At 41.7% G+C, this 14228-nt stretch overlaps 1 protein-coding gene across 1 annotated transcript in view; it reads left to right on the top strand.

Moving 5' to 3' along the window:
- Positions 1–14228, top strand: part of CIB2 (calcium and integrin binding family member 2) — a 106742-nt gene that overhangs the window by 68632 nt on the left and 23882 nt on the right. The window contains exons 4-5 of the mRNA XM_084641336.1: positions 6304–6451; positions 11162–11357. Of these exons, the coding sequence (XP_084497462.1) occupies positions 6304–6451; positions 11162–11357 (344 nt within the window). The remainder of the gene's footprint in view (positions 1–6303; positions 6452–11161; positions 11358–14228) is intronic.

Here is a 14228-nt window from a genome sequence, read left to right on the forward strand (position 1 = left end):
ATTTTGAGGGATGTCAGTAGATAAGGGTCCTTTTTAAAGGCTACAGAGATACTTTTCTCCTGCTTCTACATCAATTATTGCACTTATTATTGTAGACACAAGTGGGGTCAAGACATTTCTTCTCTTCCATACTATATTATAGGCCAAGTGCTCACATAAACCATTCCTAAAATATGTGCTCTCTAGTCACAGAGTGGCAAGTCTTTGAATAGCAATGTCAAAGCTGAAACACAGGAGATTTAGTATAAAAGCAAAAAAAGGGTCAATGAGACCTAGGGCCATAGAAGCTGGGACTCTCTACATCGAAGGATGTTAAGAGTCCAGCTCGTATCAGTGTGAGATGGGGATGTAATTCCTAGATTTCTGAAAATCTTAGTCATAGTGCCCTTGTCTACAAGTATGACTCCTCTTGGCATTAGTATATGGGTCTTAAGCATTCCAGATGAATCTGCACCATCGATTTACATAACACAAAAACATTTATAATGCCTTCTTTCTCTATCCCATTTCTTATGCATACTAGCATCTTATTTGATATTTTGACCACAGGTCCGCATTGAGCTAACACCTTAATTGAGCTGTCTACAGTGATGTCCAGGTCCCTGAGCTGATACTGTTAATTGAAAAGGTGTATGTTTTAACTCTGGATATTTGTTATCCATATAAATCCTTTTTTAAATTTTGCTAAGTTATTGGCCTCAATGACATCTACTTAAAATTTTCTTTCCAATGTGCATTGCTTTTCATATGTCAACACTGATTGCCGTCATATTGCACATTGTAGACTATAAAACTCCCTTATGCATACCTAGAAAGACAGACAGGATGGACCCAGAAGTTTTAAAAATAATTATCTCCCCTGCCCTTGGTTATACAACTTTTTTTAATCAGCAGACGATGGGTCACATCTGCTAGTGAACATTTTACCTGTTTAAAGCATCCATCCATGATATGAACATCTCAAGCTAAAAGTAGAGCTGGGCCCACACCAAAACACCCCAAATTTTGGGGAACTTCTCATTCTGACCAGTTCAGGCCAAGTCCATTTCTGTTTAAAACATCCTAACACAACCTCAATAGTCCACATAGCATATTATTGTCTTGTTGATGCAGTGAAACTCCTCCATTAAAGTCAAAGGGGATTTATGTGCAAACACTGAAGGGAGAATAGTCTCAAGATTTGTTTTGATATAAAGGCATTTCTTAATAACAACCAAGCCACTCCTGCTTGGTTATCTTGACCTGTTCACAGCCCTGAGTATTACTTTACTTATCTGTGCCTAGTAACCTCATATTTCCAACACGCAATCAGCTCATGCTCACAGTACACAGTATTCTGAATTCACTGATCGAACCACAGATAAATACAAAATGGATGGGATTAAAGCAGAACATGAATGTTTTATAAAAGGCTTTGGAGAAAAATAACAGAGGAGTAAACAACAAATTGCATGTCAGGATTCATAACTAGAACAGCAGAAAAGCTTACATATAATTAATTACACATACTGTAATAGCCAGGTGCTGCCTTGGTGCATTGTATTCCAGGACTGCGTTTCATAATATACATTGTAGCATGTCCAAAAATCAGAAGATTAATGACAAATGTAATAAGCCCATCCAAAGGGGTTCTGATGATTTCAACCCACCAGACCAATGTTCAAGCAGTCTATTAGATTGCAAAATTCTCAGCATTAACAGTTCTTTCCTGCTTCTCTCTCTCCCTTAATTTGTATTGTGAGAGGACATAAAAAGCTTTTTTAACAAGCTAAACCCAGGTTTTGAATTTTACAGTGGCTCTTTTTTAAACAATTAATGCTGAAGGGAACACAAGAAGCTAGGAAGGAACACAATCCCACAGTTTATGTGAAAATGCTTTTTCCTTTAAATATTATGAAACCTTAATCTGTGCTCTTTAGAGCAGAGGTAATGGAATTACATAAAGGATTTGAGAAGTATCTGTTAAAGTAACTAATACTTTCCATTGTGCAAGCTAAAGCTCTACCTCCTTGTATATGTAATATGGGAAGGTAAAGGAAAGAAATAGATAAGAAAGATTTAATTTTTTTTACTCAAATTTAAAAGATTGATTGGACGAATATACAGAATTATTTAAGAAACATACTGAGGCCCCATTAATCCATGCTTGGATTATTTGTCTTTTCTAAGTGTCTGACATGTTAAATTGGTAGTCTTATGCAGTAAACTTATTCTGTAAGTATGACCATGTCTTTCACTTGTGCTGCCGGAGGTCCAAGGTTTGATCTTCACTGATGTTAATGGTACCTGTATCTCTCCAGCACTAGTTCATTACAAATGCTCCCTCTGATGTGTCAGACCGTAAATTGTACTTACATAAGATCCAGTTGTAATGAAGTATCAGAGGGGCAGCCGTGTTAGTCTGTATCCAAAAAAAAAACAATAAGGAGTCTGGTGGCACCTTAAAGACTAACAGATTTATTTGGGCATAAGCTTTCATGGGTAAAAAACCCACTTCTTCAGATGCAGTCAACTTCATATAAAGTGGGAATCAATCATTTACAGCAGAATGCCACAATTGTGTGCCTGCAGTGTTTTCCTTTGAAGGCCGCTGGGATTGCTTAAACTCATTGCCGTAGAAATGCATAGTGATTCGGTCTTGGCAGGAGAGCAACATCAACAGAACGATTGTTACCGTTCAAATAATGTCACTGAGTTTTTAAAAATGACACACAAGATTTCTTCCCTAATGTGCTACTAATTTTTATTTGCCATTTGTCATGACTTGTGTTATTGTGTCTTTTTCCCCATATTTGATTTTGCTCCATTGTATATAAGCACTGAGCTGGGGGTTGTGGAGTGATTTAGGAAGGTAGGGCTGCTGCTGGCATCGTATTTTTTGTTTGGCTTAGGAAAAAAAGGTATGAAAGCCAGATACATCATATAATGAATTGCTCCTAAAGAAATAGGGTACTATGGAAGTGTGGTACCAGTAGTATATTTGGCCCATGACTGTACAATACTACTGTCCTTTTTGGACCACATGGATTCTAAAAAAATCTGTGCAAGTTCATAACAAAGTAGTAGGCTGTAATTCAAATTTACCAATCTGGAGCGTCCCTTTTTATATATATTTGATTTCCAAAATGTACTGTTTATTTTCTTGTAAAACTTATAGTGTTAGTTCAATATGACGCAGTTGCGAAACAGGCTAATATCATTCTGGGGTATATTAACAGGAGTGTTGTATGTAAGACATGGGAGGTAATTGTCCCACTCCACTTGACATTTGGCACTCAGTTTGAGTACTGTGTCCAATTCTGGGCACAATGCTTTAGAAGAGATGTGGACAAATTTGAGTCCAGAGCAGAGCAACAAAAAATGATAAAAGGTTTAGAAAACCTGACCTATGAGGAAAAGTTAAAAAAATGAATGCGTTTAGTCTTGAGAAAACAAGATTGAGGGGGGACCTGATAACTAGGTCCCTACCAAATTCATGGTCCATTTTGGTCAATTTCATGGTCATAAGATTTTAAAAATCGTAAATGTCATGATTTCAGCTATCTAAAATTTCACAGTACTGTAATTGTAGGGGTCCTGACCCAAAAAGGAGTTGTGGGCGGGTTACAAGGTTATTGTAGGGGGGGTGGCGGTACTGCTACCCTTCCTTCAGAGCCAGGATCCCATCCAGCAGCTGCTGCTCTCCAGCTGCCCAGCTCTGAAGGCAGCACAGAAGTAAGGGTGGCAATACTGCTCCCCCACCCCCAAATAACCTTGCAACCCTCCTGCAATTCCCTTTTGGGTCAGGATCCCCAGTTTGAGAAACGCTGGTCTCCCTGTGAAATCTATATAATATAGGGTAAAAGCACACGAAAGACTAGATTTCACAGGGGGACACCAGATTTCACGGCTGGTGATGCGTTTTTCATGGCCGTGAATTTGGTAGGGCCCTACTGATAACGTTCTTCACATACATTAAGGGCTGTTATAAAGAGAACTGTGCTCAATTGTTCTCCATGTCAACTAAAGGGAGACAAGAAGTAATGGACTTAATCTGCAGCAAGGGAGATTTACACTAGATATTAGAAAAAACTTTCTAAATATAAGGGTAGTTAAACTTTGGAAACAGATTCATAGGGAGGTTGAGGAATCCCCATCATTGGAGGTTTTTAAGAACAATTGTACAAACACTTGTCAGGGATGGTCTAGAGCTACTAGGTCCTGCCTCAGTGCAGGGGCTGGACTCAATGACTTTTTGAGCTTCCTTCCAGCCCTACACGTCTATGATTCTGTTTCTTTTTTGAATAAAAAGGGTGGTATGGATTCATATTTTTCCTTGTAGACTTTCTGTTCAATTCATTTGCTGCCTGGAACTTAGAGGCAATACGATTTTTTTTTTAAAATGATACAGCCCATCTTGGTCACTTTCATTTTCCACTTACAAAGATACATAAATATATTCATGTGATTTGTTTGAAAATATACACTCAGCAATATATATACACTAAAATGCCTGACTTGGCAAACTTTGAAGTTCTTTGAGCTGTAGCTCACGAAAGCTCATGCTCAAATAAATTGGTTAGTCTCTAAGGTGCCACAAGTACTCCTTTTCTTTTTGACCACAGAGATACCAAGGCCATACCTACATTAGCAAGCTTACAGTGACACAGCTGTACTGATGCAGCTGCACCATCATAAGATCGCTCATGTTGCCATTCTGTGCTGATGGGAGAGAGCTCTCCCGTCAATATAATAAAACCACCACCACGAGTGGCACTAGCTATGCTGGCGGGAGAAGCTCTCCCACTGACATAGCATTGTGCACATTACCACTTATGCCAGCAAAACTATGTCACTTGGGGGGTTCCCACACCCATGAGTGACATAAGTTTTGCTGACATAAGTGGTAGTGTAGTCAAGGCCCAATTTAGTGAAATATAAGGTCATTCATTTGACTGTGACCCACGCGCTGAGCAGCACTATTTCAAAGTCAGAGTCAGTTTTGAAATTACCCCCTATAAAAAGCCATACTTCTGGGAGTGACATTGACTCTTAAGTCAACAATGACCAGCTGACACATGCTGGTAGGCATGGGAGTGATCTTATAGAAGTGTTTTAGTATCTGTTACAGTGTTGGGTTTTTGTTATACAGTAAAAGCTTTGTTATCCAGCATGTTGGGGGGATGGGGGTGTCGGTTAGTCAAAAATTCTGGTTTACTAAGAGTTATACTTACCAATGGAATACCAATTTTCAAAGAACTAGAATACAATAAAATGAATAATGTATAAAATAATATACAGGTACTCACCAATCCAGTAGTAATACTGCACTGCAGAGTGGTTGGTTTCTTGAAGCACTTAGGTGTATATGGGTAAAATTTTCTATCCAGTAGGGTTATCTTATGATACCACATATCACTATGTGCAGCGCATGGCGTACACCCAGGTCACTAAAAATACACAACACTAAAACTACATTGAACATAATTTAATCTTTCTTTGATGATTCAGAAGGCACATCAGGATCTTCCAGTGCCTCAGGGTCATCATTATCAACATCAGTGATCATAGTAGATGTAGAAGGTGTAGGAGACTGGGCTGAATCTGATCTGTAATGACCCTATGACCAGGAGTGCTGGAACAATTTTTATAGCAGGAGTGCTGAGAGCCATTGAATCAGACGTTAAGCCCTGTATATAATGGAAATCACTTCAAGCCAGGGTGTGCTGCAGCATCCCCAGCACCCTTAGTTCTGGCACCTGTGCCTATGACACACCCTGGAAGCGGCTTTTTTGAATAAATCCCTGATTACTTGTCTTCCATCTCTTTTGCATAAAAGGAAAGTGCAACTGCCTAACCTCCCAGGCAGTATACTAGTCCCGGTTACTAGATTGAAGATTTGTATTGGGAGATATTAGAAATGCTGGTATAGAGCTTTCTGGTTGATAAAGTGCTGGATAACACAGCTTTTACTGTATCTAGATTTTTAAAAACTAAACAATTTGCATACAATCTTTACAATTCCCGATTATTTTAGTTAATTCATCCAGGGCCAAATTTTCCTTGCCTGATTCACACAAGTAGCTCCACTGATTTCACTGGGACTATTTTCAGGAGTAAGGTAAGCAGGATTTGGCACCCAGATCAGTGTATCTGTGTGGCTGTTTACCTGCCTTGCCCCCATCCTATTCTCCACACCAGCCTATTTTACCTCCCAGGCTGCAGTTTGCAGGGGGGAGTCTGGAGGCTGCACTATGTGACTGCTGTGCTTGCTGCTTTCGTGAAGTCCCAGGTTTTAAAAATGAGCCTATGTGTTTTATGCAGGAGAACCCCTTCAAGGAGAGGATTGTGGAGGCTTTCTCAGAGGATGGAGACGGGAACCTCAGCTTCAATGACTTCGTGGACATGTTCTCTGTGCTCAGTGAAATGGCTCCCAGAGAGCTCAAAGCAATCTATGCCTTTAAGATCTATGGTAATGTGTGGGGACGCTGTAGATAAATGGCTCCATTAATTCAGATTGACTGTCTACCTAGGAGAGATGTTCACTATCAGCTCTGTGCTTAGCCAAAAAGCAAAATGTCTTAGTTCTGCAAGGTGCTGAGCATTCTGGCCAATCAGCAAACATGCACTTAGCTGTAAAATCCACAGAACTACTTATATTCTTGAAGTTAAGCACATGTAGGATCAAACCCTAGGAAGAGATGTTTTGGTATTTGAGATTATTTTAGTGTAATTCAGGGATTTTCCCCTCTAGATATACTGTATTATTTAGTCCACTGAAAAGTCAAAAGATCTTGTGGTATGTCATTGTGACAACAGCAAAGATGATAAATAAGATTGTTTCAGACTTCCAATATCAATTAAATTCTAGAAACCAGAGGATCATCAGAGAGCATGATGTTCACACAAAGATACTTTCTGAATTTCTCTCTTGCTCATAGGAAATTCTCATTTTGTGTTTCTAATTTTAGACACATGGAAGAATGCTAAATGAAGCACTAATGTTTCTGAAAACGTGAAGCGAATCTTTTTATATTAGCACTTTGGCAACATTTTTGTAGAAAATATTCTTGTTGTTGCATCTTTGCACAACAATTTCCTGGGAGAAATCCACTTCATGTGCTTTCCAGGATGTTTGCAAAATAGTAATAACAGAGCTCAGGCAACAAACTGCTAATTTCTATAATAATCAAATGGTTGAAAGTTCTTTATTAGCTAGAGATTAGTGTCTAAATTCCGGGGTCCAGCCAAGAAGCATTGAGCACAAATGAAAAAAGGTAGATGCAAAGGTGGCCAACACAGCATATCTTTACTCCCCACTGTCAGTACAAAATTTCTGCTTTAGCTTGCCCTGTCTTTGAAATGGATCACACCTTTCCAAGTTCAAAGCAAGGTCTCCCCTCCTGGGGTCTCACTTACTAAGAAGGTCTCAAAAAGCAATATCTCCAGCAGCTATACACGAGACCCTCCCCTTCTGAGCCTTCTGCTTATGGCTCCTTGTTTTCCCTTATGACTTCCTCTCCTTAGACCAGCCTGTTCCCAAAGTCTCTAACATCTGTTGGGTGGTGTCAGGGTTCCCTCCCTACTCTGAACTCTAGGGTACAGATGTGGGGACCTGCATGAAAAATCCCCTAAGCTTATTTTTACCAGCTTAGGTTAAAAATTTTCCCAAGGCACAAATTTCAACTTGTCTTTGAACTGTATGCTGCCACCACCAAGTGATTTAGACAAAGAACAGGGAAAGGACCACTTGGAGTTCCTATTTCCCCAAAATATCCCCCCAAGCCCTTACACCCCCTTTCCTGGGGAGGCTTGAGATGAGCACAAACCAGCCTTGGATTTTTAAGACCCAAAAAAACCAATCAGATTCTTAAAACTTAAACTTTATTAGAAGAACAAAAAAAGATAAGAGAACAACTCTGTAAGATCAGAATGGAAGAAAATCTTACAGGCAGTCAGATTCAAAACATAGAGAATCCCTCTAGGCAAAACCTTAAGTTACAAAAAGACACAAAACCAGGAATACACGTTTCCTTCAGCACAGCGAATTTCACAAGCCAAAACAAAGAAAATCTAACGCATTTTCTAGCTAGATTACTTACTAACTTTACAGGAGTTGGAAGGCTTGCATCCTTGATCTGTTACCAGCAAAGGTATCACACAGACAAACAAAAGCCTTTCCCCCCCGCTCCAGATTTGAAAGTATCTTGTCCCCTCATTGGTCATTTTGGGTCAGGTGACAGCCAGGTTACCTGAGCTTCTTAACCCTTTACAGGTAAAAGGACTTTGCTTCTGGCCAGGAGGGATTTTATAGCACTGTATACAGAAAGGTGGTTACCCTTCCCTTTATATTTATGGCAGGTGGAGTTGCAGTTTTGGCATGACTGCACTGAAACCTCAACTTGAACAAACTGTGACCGCAACTTTTGAAGAAACAAACGTCAGACCTTTCTTACAGCCTTACTCATAACCGTTTAGATTAATAGAATCATGGAAATGTAGGGCAGAAAAAGACCTCAAAGTCATAGAATCCAGTCCCCTGCACTGAGGCAGGACCAAGTAAACCTAAACCATCCCTAACCAGGTGTTTGTCTAACTTGTTCTTAACCTCCAGTAATGGGAATTCCACAACCTCCCATGGAAACTTATTCCAGAGTTTAACTACTCTTATCATTAGAATTTTTCCTAATATCTAACCTAAATCTCCCTTGCTCCAGATTAAGCCCATTTTTTTCTCCTACCTTCAATGGACATTGAGAACAGTTCATGGATTCCAAGACCAGAAAGGGACCACGGTGATCATTTAGGCTATGTTTAAAGTATCTAGTTTAAAGTAACAACTGCTTTCAGGGTTGCTGAAAGCATATTTTTCCAATCAATTAGAGCAAAACCAAGCCTCCCATAATGTTTTCTGTAGCATAAAATCAGCTGCCACTTGCCACAGACCTTACATATAAATTCATACCTACTGAATCACTATTCTATAATCCTTCAATACAGCATGCTAAATATCCTCTTGAATTTATAATTAAATTAACTTATGCTAATTCAACCTATTTTCAAAGGCTGATTAGGAAAAAAAAGCTCACAATGGTCTTTTAACAGGCATTCTGTTATACATTTGCAGAAGTAATTGCAAAATACCTTAGATAGAGATATTTAATCACCAAATGCTGGTCTGTAAATACTGCCCTTTTGCATTATTGGTAGATGTCTGTGTAACCTTCTTGTCAGTGTGTGTTACATCCATACCCATGTAAAATGGAACAGTCGGCAGTGACAATGAAAGCATGTGTGAGATTCTGAAACCTGTTATTGCAAAATCGATGGGTGAAATGTTTCTAAATTGAGTATCCCTTAGGGTGATCAGGCAACAAGTGTGAAAAATCAGGAAAGGGGTGAGGGGTAATAGGAGCTTATACAAGAAAAAGACCCAAAAATCAGGACTGTCCCTATAAAATCGGGACACCTGATCACCCTAGTGTCTTTTCATAATCTCCACCAAGAAATGGATTGTGACATCAGCTGAAATGTATAAAACAGAAAACTCGTGATTTGCTCACAACAGTTGTGTTTTTGATGCTGGTATTTTGATATTAGCAAATATAAAAAACAGAGCAAGGCACCAGGTAAAAAAATAGAAAGATGGAGTCTTTGCAGGAAACTTTCCAGTCCCATTACACTCCTTTAGGATGTGTTGCCACCCGAGTTCCCTACATCAGCCATTATCTTCTCTGGTGAGAGTCAGAGTATTGTTGGCTATATAAGGGCTGGTGATTACTTAGCTAGTGCCATATGCGTGTGCCATAAGACATGAGGCCTGAGTTCTGTTTCTGACTCTGCCACTGATCTGTGTTGTGATGCTGGGCAAGTCACTTCCCTGTTGTATGTCTTTCATCAGATGCTGGAAATGGTAATGACCTTGTTGTTAAGCACATTGGGATCTATGGATGGAGAAGCCTGTATAATTGCTGGTTATTGTTTTATTATCTAATCAGTGGGGTGGCCACTAGCCAGTCAGATCATCTCACACAGCTGCTTTCAAAGATTACGGGTTAAAGGGGGGGGGAACTCACTAATCTATCGAGAGACATTTGTCACAATGCCATGTAGCTGCACACACACCATTTCCCCAGCTAATACTATGCATATATTCACCAACCCCCTGCTGGAGCATACTTCTGCCAAGCCAAGAAAAACAGCCATCACCTTGTGAACAGCCTGCTTTGCTGCTTAGGGTTTCCTTAGTGAGAGCAAAGAAAGGCAACCGCTTAGCTATAACCCATTATAAAAAAGCAAGCAGGAAACAAACCTGCTATGTGTACATTTTCTTGCCAGACAACCTACTAAATCTTGAGGCATACAAGGCTGCAAATCAGGCTTGGAATATTGCTGCTCAGTGGACAACTAAGTTCTGCGCTCATGTGACCATGGAAGTACTCCATGGAGATTTATTGGCAACTTATTAGCTGTTTGTATGTTAGTACCGTTGTATGGAGCAGTACTGTAATTTACTGTTTCCCCCATCACTTCTGTGGTTGGTGTCTCAAAATGTCAATGTTAGCAGAAACCCGGATTGAATGGTAACACTAAAAATAGTACTCTGCAGATAGAGTGCTTTGTCTTCAAAGCACTTTCTAAACCTTAATTGATCCTCCCAAGTATTTGTTTTATGGGTGGGGAAGCAGACTGCTGTGTTCTTGATCAGGCCTTGATTCTGTGAGTTGCTCCATGCCATGACCTCCTCTGGAAGTTCAGGCTACAAGTATGGATGTGATTACGTTGCCTGATTATGGTTGACCTACAGAGAATATAAGCTCTACTAAACAGATATGCAGGCTGTCACTTGCCACAGAAACTGGGTCAAGTGTATTTGGGAGAATCCAGATGTTGACCAAGAGCTTTGGATTTGAGTTAGATGGAAATGCTCCGTATTTGGTCAAGCAAGTATGGGATCTTCTGAATGCTGGCCTAGTGTTTGCTTGTACCGTACAGAATCAAGTCCTGTTGAAATAAATGGGAGTTACCTGTTGTGAGAGAAATTGGTCCCAAGTTTGCTGCGGTTGAAGACAGACATAAACATTTGTTTAAACTATTTTCTTTTGTACACATTTTGTTAGAGTAAATTAATCTGGAGAGAGGTATTGACAATCTTCTTTTCTTTCTTCCTCTTCTTGTTTAGATTTTAACACAGATAACTTCATTTGTAAATCTGACCTTGAAAAAACCCTCAACAAGCTGACACGAGAAGAGCTAACAGCAGAAGAAATCACTCTAGTTTGTGAGAAGGTGATAGAAGAAGCTGATATGGATGGTGATGGGAAATTAGCATTTGCAGACTTTGAAAATATGATTTCCAAAGCACCAGACTTTCTCAGGTATCAGAATTGCCTTAAAAAGTATCAAATGTTCTTTGTTTACATATTTTGTTCCAGTTGGAAAGATGATGGCCTTGACAAATGTTGACATGCTGGAGTAACATTTGACAGGCTCTAAGGCTGAGTTACAATTTATCCTCTTTTGAGGACAGGCAAGCAGCAATGCTTAGGGTTTTTTATTTACTCTTCTGCCCTGGTGTTCAGCCAAGGTCTCTGCACTTTCTCCCAGATCAATGTCTTCTCTCTACTTTTTAATATTATTAATTATTATTATTAATTATTCTGGAAGATCTCCTAAAGTGTAGTGTAAGCGGAAAGACACCAGACCCCTGGGCTCAGATCCTCAGCACTATTTAGAAGCCAAACTCCTATTAATTTCAATGGGAGTTAGACGCACTAATACCTTTTGAGGATCTGAACCCAAGTCCTTCAGCTGCAAACTAAGGGATGACCTCTACCCAGAAATCCCTTACTTTACTGACTATTTGAAGACCAAGAACTCAATGAGTTTTGATTATCTCTGCATTTGATCTTCTTAGGTATTTTCTTAGACGTTTTGATCTTTTAAAAGCTCAAGTGATACTGTCCTCAGGCAGGCCTGCTGACAGCAATTCCGGGCCCCAGGGCAGAACAATGAATGGGCCCCTACGTACGCACAAACCGCGTCTGCCTGACATTTGGGCAGTGCTGTGCCTGCGCTGGCTGGTGCCCAGCAAGCTGCCAACTGCGCTGCTGGTGCCCAGCGAGCTATTCCAGCACAACCAGGGCTTCCATATGCCCGCTCAGTAGGGTTGCCAACTGTCTAAGCACGCAAACCTAAAGACTCTTGCCCCGCCCCATCCCTTCCCTGAGACCATGCCCCTGTCCTGTCCGCTGCTCACTCCATACCCCCTCCCTCCACTGCTCACTCTCCCCAACCCTCACTCATTTTCACCAGGCTGAGGCAGGGGGTTGGGGTGTGAGAGGAGGTGTGGGGTCAGGCTCTGGGAGGGAATTTGAGTGCAGGAGGGAGTGTGGGGTGCAGGCTCTGGGAGGGAGTTCGGGTGCTGGCTCTAGCTTGGGGCAGGGGATTAGGGTGCAGGAGGGGATCAAGGGGTCGGTGCTTACCTCAGGTGGCTCCCGAAAATGACTGGCACACCCCTCTGGCAGAGGCTCCTAGGCAGAGATGCCTGGGGGGTCTCCGTGCATTGCTGCCTGCAGGCACCGCCCCCGCAGCTCCCATTGGCCGGGGACTGTGGCCAATGGAAGCTGCGAAGTTGGCGGTCGGGGCAGGGGCAGCGCACAGAGACCCCCCCTCTCCAGGGGCCACAGGAATGTGCCAGCCGCTTCCAGGAGCGGTGCAGAGCAAGGGCGGGCAGGAAGCTTGCCTTAGCCCCACTGTGCTGCCAGTGGTGGTGGCAGCCAGAGGCTCCCAGGTCCTTTTAAATTGCCCGGGCCCCTGGGCAATTGTCCCCTTTCCCCCCTCCTGTCGGTGGGCCTGTCCTCAGGCCTGTTGTATCAGGTACCTACCCAATCTGGCTTTGGGCCCATCCTCTGCCTCAGTTTCCCTTGGCTAAGTTTCAAATGCCCATCCCTTCTGGAGTTAATCACAAGGCCATCCCAGATCTTCTGTCCCAGCATCATGCTTGGCACAGCCTTCCTCTCAGGGTCTATCCTGTTTCACAACAGTCCCTTCCCCAGGTCTCAGCTTCTCGCTCTCCTGAGCTCCACTCAATTCCTTCATCCCCATCCCATTGTTGGCAGGGACGGCTGTACCATCTCACAAGGCAGCTGCATGAGGGGAACCTATGCCAATCCTTTGCTATGGGTTCCCGCCCCTGAGACTCCAAACAGCTGAGCCCTGTAGCTCTGTCTTTCCTTTCTCAGACTCTTCCTGTATACTTAGACTGGCCTTCTCCCTGGCTCGCTGTTTGCTCACTTCCAGCTCCGTTCTCTCTGCATGACCACAGTCTGTCCTATCTCCCAGCAGACCTGATTCCTAGTTACATGACCCTTGTGCTCTCTCATTCCCTCCAGCTGGGGAGGTAAGCTACACCTGCCACAGGTGAGGCTGATTCCCCCAATCCCCTTAAAGGGCCAGTTCACCCTGTGACACTTGTGTTCTAGGGTATTTGATCCATGAGACAATGTTAGAGACCCAGATGATGTAGACAAGTTCCTTCTTTGTGTAATGGACCTCTGTGGAAACTCCTAGCACAATTGTATTACTTAAGGGAACTTGGTCTTTCATTGTGCAGGACAATTTTTCGTCGTCATCTTTAGATCCTGAATTAGAGGGCAGACTGTTTCTGGATTTGTTTTTGTTGCTTAAAGCTGTAGCCATTATAAGGAATTTAATTTAGCCATTATGTTCATAAATGGATATCAGTCCCTTCCAGTTCCTCTTGGAATTCTCTGCTAACAAGGAACTGGAAGTGCTACTAAAATGCCCAGATTTGTTCCAAATAACATGATCCATAGCACAGTAAAACAGTCACAGAAACACATTGCTGTCCTCATGACATATTGTATACAGGAATGGCAATGTTAATGTCCTGGAGATGATTAAGTGTTTCATTGTGGAATATGTGGAGTGTAGCTCCAGACATACAGGCAAACCAGATTTCCACTCCAGCAACAGCCATGTATGAGATCACCTTCCCTTCCTCCTGATAGATTTCTACTATACAGCACCATTTGAAATTCCAGTACTGGTTATAAAAAATTGTCGGCTGGAAGCAGCCCAAGTGGTATCTTCCATCAGGAGTAGATGCCTAACTGGGAGAATCCCTAAATTCACTCTTTTCTGAGGTTCTGAATATGAAGGTTCCCCTGTAGTATGGCTGGCATCAAAGTTCCTACTTTTAACCACTGAACTGTTAAACTTGCTGA

The sequence above is a fragment of the Lepidochelys olivacea genome (genome assembly GCF_965140295.1).
Source record: "Lepidochelys olivacea isolate rLepOli2 genome assembly, chromosome: 10".
Lineage (NCBI taxonomy): Eukaryota > Metazoa > Chordata > Testudines > Cheloniidae > Lepidochelys > Lepidochelys olivacea.